General features: G+C 38.2%; 1 protein-coding gene across 2 annotated transcripts; it reads left to right on the forward strand.

The window, feature by feature from the left end:
- Window positions 1-1,769: 1,769 nt before the first annotated feature.
- On the forward strand, window positions 1,770-5,089 carry LOC147635456 (uncharacterized). Of its 2 annotated transcripts, none has more exons than XM_086802736.1 (3): window positions 1,770-2,019; window positions 2,326-4,140; window positions 4,968-5,089. In XM_086802736.1, the coding sequence occupies exons 2-3, from the start codon at window positions 2,434-2,436 to the stop codon at window positions 5,016-5,018; spliced, it is 1,758 nt and encodes a 585-aa protein (XP_086658862.1). In that variant the 5' UTR covers window positions 1,770-2,019; window positions 2,326-2,433; the 3' UTR covers window positions 5,019-5,089. The 2 variants fall into 2 exon arrangements, with proteins under 2 accessions (XP_086658862.1, XP_086658863.1); XM_086802737.1 differs by lacking the exon at window positions 1,770-2,019 and adding an exon at window positions 2,086-2,162.
- Window positions 5,090-5,640: the final 551 nt, after the last annotated feature.

Below are 5,640 nucleotides of genomic sequence, written 5' to 3' on the forward strand. Positions count from 1 at the left end.
AATAAAGCCAACATTTTGGTATGCTAGCACAATGTCAAATCATCAAAGTACACATCATTGTTAATTGCATAGGATTTACAAAGTAGTAATTTCTTAAGTGTGTAGATTCACTGTGTATTAGGCGCCTCTTTCAAATATACATCCAAATAACATACAAAACTACACTGAAGAATGAACCATATAGACACTTTAGGAAGAAAGCTTCTTGTTTACATATAACATGAGAATTATGTGAATTTAAACTTTTGCTTTGTATGTTTCCTAAGTTGATCCACGTTGCTATAGTCATTCTTTCTAATTTGGCTTTTGTTTTGACATGATCAAGATCCGTATATGTATGCTTATATGGTAAGAAATGTTCTTCAATTTCTAATTATTTTTTGGCATTTTTCATACATTGTATTAGATACCTACATAAGTTTATACATTCACAAGCATTGTATAGAAGCTATGAATGAGAGTTATGAGGTCAAGAGCTTAAGAATATATGACAAGACCATGTGCCTCGTGGCTTCCAAATATACCCCCAGATAATTCTTAGAAGTTAGAATGTGTGCCACATGGCTTCCAAATGTACCCACAAATAATTCCTAGTTATTAGAATGTGTGCCACTCAATTGTCTTAGATTAGTAGGATACTATTGGTCCCCAAAACCAAGAAATACAAAGATACAAATATATCTCATACATACGCTAAGCAAATGGATTTGAACTTAAAAAAAGTTCTGCTTAACTTGACATATTGTGTCACAAAGCTTATCTACTTATATCTTTAGATGTGAAAAAAGTCAAGGAAAAAGTATAAATTATTTCAACATGGGTCTGTTGAGGAGGTGAAAAGAAGCCCATAATGGTGATCGTGCACATGTGTTTCACTTTTGAACGCGAATTCAAATGTCTTCTAAGTTCTAAACCTTGCATCTTTGAAGTTTTTAAATGTTTAATTTTGTGTTTACAACACAAAATGCAAGGTCATTTGATTGTGGAAAGTCCTTTTCCATGGTTAGAAAGCAAAGCATTACGTAAATGGGTTTGAAAAACTCTTGTTCTCTCTCTCTCTCTCTCTCTCTCTCTCTCTCTCTCTCTCTCTCTCTCTCTCTCTCTCTCTCTCACACACACACACACACACACACACACACACACACACACACACACACTCACACACACACACACACACACACCACACACACATGCACGCACGCATGCATGCACGCACATGTGTGTGTGTGTGTACATTGTTTTTATACATTAGATACATAAATAAAAATAATTATAATTCTATTATGGTTTTTGGCCCACAAAAGAAGCATGAGTAGAGGCCATAGTAATTCCTAAAATTTGAAGAGTTCCCATAGGAATAATAAAGCTCCATTCAAGTTGCTTACTTACCTAACAAACTTTTAGGGCACATATTATTGAAAAGGTTCCAATCAAGTTACCTACTTACCTTACAGACTTTGAATGCATATATTATTAATATATTCTTTTTTTGGTAACTTTCCTTAACCATATAATTTTAACTTAAGAGTGAGGACAATCGTTCCTTTTTGGTGGAATTCTTGAGATATGTGTTTAATTAATTTCCCTTAACTTGTAGAGTTTTATTTAAGGGATATGGCAATCGTTCCTTTTGTTCTTTTTAATATTTTAAGACATGGCAGACATGCTGAAATTATGTCGTTTTATTCGTTTAGCCAGTTGATGAGATCAAAATTTCCCCTCTTTTCTTGTAAATATTTTTTCTCTTGACACTTCCCTCATCCTGTCTCCCACTCGAGAAGAAAGTGAACCCTTTATGTTATGGTTTGGATCTAGGACCAACTAGTTGAGGGACTGAGTCACAGCCACTGGGTTAGAGTAAGTTCATTGCAATTTTGGCTTTTAACTTAGGGCTTCTAGAATCAACCCTCTCAATTTTAGTTCTAATAACAAGGACCTTGTCACAACAACAAAGGGAGGAACGAGCCTTTCAAAGTGTTCAACCACTTCATTTCAACTCCAAAGTGGACATTGGTTAAGGTTGTGAGTTGTGAGCATTTTTTTTTTAAAAAGAACTAACTTTTGATACACGAGAAGCTTTGTATAGTTTCCCCCTTCCTTGCTCTTTCATCTCTCCAGTTGAAAATGGGCTTTGCAAATTTGGCTCCCTTCATCTGTCAATGGTTCTCGAGCAAACTTGTGTCCCTTGGAAGAGTTTAAATGATGATTAGTTGTGATATATCTTACTTAAAGATCTACTAATTACACTTCTTGGCTTCCATGTCACATTTGTTCTCTACTAATTCTGGTGCTTATTATCGCATTCGATCTATGATGGTCTTGCAGAAAGCTCAAATCGAAGTGCCCTGCTGATTTTTCGAGAGATCAAGACTGATTTCATAATCGAAAGCATAATTCAAAGAAGCTTTTGTGTGCTAGCGCAAGGTTTTGGCTATGGAGTCTAATGTGGGTCCCTTTGAAGCTTGCAATGTCGGGGATTGGAGCCCCAGGATCTCATTCTCCCACAGCTTTGCCATGATCGAGAGGACTTCCAGCCCCAAAGAGAACCCAATTCAGGATTTAGAATTTGAATTTTCCAGCTTTGTAGGCACAGATCTGCCCTTTGAACAAAGAATGCTTTCCGCAGATGAGCTTTTCTGCAATGGGAAGCTGCGCCCATCCGACAAACGCCCCGAAAATGGCCAGAGTGGCGGCAACGCAGGCGAATCGAAGGCGCCCCAGAGGAAAGATGAGGTGAATTTTGTGAGCAGAAGGGAAGAGATGGGCGGAGAAGCAGGTGAAGGGAGATCGCCCTCAAGCAGAGAAGAGTTACTTTATGTGGGCAGAAGGGCAAGGAAGGGCGGAAAGGGAGGCGAGAAGGGGGCGGCGCCGCCCAAAAGGAGGGAAGAGCTGCTTTTTGTGAAGAGAAGTGAAGAGGATGAAGAGGTGGTGCAGATGAGGAGTTTTAGCAAGAACCCTCGCTGTGTGTCCATGACGGTGGAGGGCTCTTGCAGGCTTGCTAACAGAAACTGCATAAGCCTGAACAACTCTCGCTGCCCATCTCCTTCTAGATCGTTCTCCGTTCCTTCTACTACCCCAGCTTCGCCCACTTCAACCAGCGCATTCTCTGCCTTCCCTTCTTCTTCTTCTTCCAAGTACAGCAGTAGAATTAGGGATTTCTTCAAGCTCAGAAAGCTCCGTCTCTCAGTACCCACAGAGATATCATCATCTTCTGAGACCTCCTTTTCTTCTAGCTGCAGATTGCCCATCAGCCCAAGATCCTTCTGGCCCTTCTCTAAAAGCAAAGAAAGCACTAATTCAAGCTTACACAGCTCAAATCTCATGTCTACACAGCCTCAAGAAGCTCATAATGCCAGCATGCATGGATGTGTTGCCAGCAAGGATGGGTATCATAGTGCCAGCAGGGATGGGTGTAGTGCCATAATGTCTCAAGAAGCTCATAATGCCAGCATGCATGGATGTGTTGCCAGCAAGGATGGGTGTCAGAATGCCAGCAGGGATGGGTGTAGTGCCAGCAGGGACGTGTGCATTGCCCGCAAGGATGCCAGCAAGGATCTTCCTCCTCTGTCCAGATGCAAGGTCAATCCTAAAAGCAAAGATCATAGCCACTCTTGTTTGCCACCTGTCAATTGTGCAAAATTCCCTTCACAGCCCACTTCCCCAGTTCACTTCACTCCCTCTTCTCCTCGTCGCAACACTGCTGCATCGATCTCGCGGATCGACGAAATCATGCAAAAGGCTGCAGATCATGCAGTTGGCTGCTCAAGATCAAACATCAGGCACTTACACTCTTTGCCACATGCAAAAGCTTGCAGTGAAGATGGTCCAACAATGATTGTTATTGATGAGAGAGTTTGGGGTTATGGGAGCCCTAGCAAGAGCAATTATACAAACAGTCCTGGTAAACAAGGTATTCAAAGGGTGAAGAATTCGGAAAGAGGCAACATGATGATGGTGGGTTCTAGAGGTATTGTAAGAAATAAGGGTTTGGAAAGGCCCATTGCTACATATACATCAAGTGTGAGGGTTACACCGGTCCTCAATGTGCCAGGTTGCATCAAGCCCTCCTTGAGAAAAACCAAGTCCTCATCAAAGCCCAAGGCTTTCAGCTTTGGTAGCCTTTTTGCAAAGAGAGAGAAGGTACCCATGGCTTACACTTGATCATCCTAGTGTAGGATGAATGGGATGTTTGTTGTTGTTTACAGTGAAGGTTGATTATAATTGTTGATGAATTGAGAAATAGAGTGATGCACATAAACACCTCAACACATCATGGATGATGGTGGGTAAGGGTATATTGGTGGCCAGCACCACATCTAGCTTTCTTAGCTTCCACAACATTGTTTTGACACACATGTCCTCACACAATTCAAGCACATTTATGAGCAAGAGTTCAATTATTATCATGTAGGCCTATTTTAGTCCTCTAATGTACTCACAATTTCAAGATTTTCTCCCTTAGGGCTCAAATGTGTGCTTCAATTATGCATTCATATAATGTGCTTTCATGAGTTTGCTACATGTTTTGGGATGAGCTTAATTAGGCCTTTCTTAATTGCTAAAACCTTTGGGTAGTCATTCTATTTTAGAACTGAGAGTCTCCTCCAAAATTGAACCCATATGTTGTTAGGGAGTTTTAATGTTATTAAATTTTTAACTTGGCCATAGGAAAGCTAACTTCTTTATAGTTTCACAACATGTATTTTATGCTACCACATTGGAGATGCTCATAATTCAAGGGGGAATGCATAGAAGGAATTAATAATATTAGGATGTATCTACATAAAATGAGAATTAATAATATTAGGATGTATCTATATAAAATGAGAATATTAAACTATTAATCTACACGTGCCAATGGCATGGAGAAAGTGATTATTTACATATACATAATTTCTAACAAAATTGAAAATATAATTTAATCAATTAGACCTTTTTATGTTACCTACATTTATATTGTTGTGCAGAGAATGAAGTCTATGCAGACTAAAGGCAACATCAAAGTTGGTCTTCTATAGTCAATTGATGAGAGGAAGTCCTTTTTAGACACACATTCCAAGGGTCTGCCGCGCTAAGAGAGCCATAAGAGCGTTTTTTTTAATTTGGAGCATTTTTCTTGAGTTTAATTCTGTAAGGTATGCATTTTCTTGATTACTTTGTTATTTGTTATAATTTTGAATTTTTCTTTCATTGTCATTTGGTTCAAAGTTTGCTACGAGGAAATTATGGCTAGGAAGAAAAACAAAAACATTATCTAAGGAGGTAAGTGATTTCAAAAATAGACTTTTTTTTAAAAGATATTTTTTTGAAAGAATTGTTTGTCTTTTAAATACACAAAAATACCAAAAAGAAGATTTCATACGTAAATTAAGAAAAAAAGAGATTGAAAAAATAATATTTTATAAAATAAAGATTTAATCAATAATTTTTAAAAATTATAATGACTTCATTTTTTAAAAAGCTAATTCTTGTGTTGTATTCTGGAATACAACACAAAAATTGATAAGTTGCCATGTTTCTTGTGTATTAAGTAGAAAGCTTGTATTAAGTAGTTTGTATTCTAGAATACAAAGCTTGAAGTCACATTTTTAAAAATTTAACACTAATGCACTTTGAGGTTGTATTCTAGAATCCATTGCT

Source organism: Cibotium barometz, chromosome 9 (assembly GCF_041138505.1).
Source record: "Cibotium barometz isolate CiBa-2024 chromosome 9, ASM4113850v1, whole genome shotgun sequence".
NCBI lineage: Eukaryota > Viridiplantae > Streptophyta > Polypodiopsida > Cyatheales > Cibotiaceae > Cibotium > Cibotium barometz.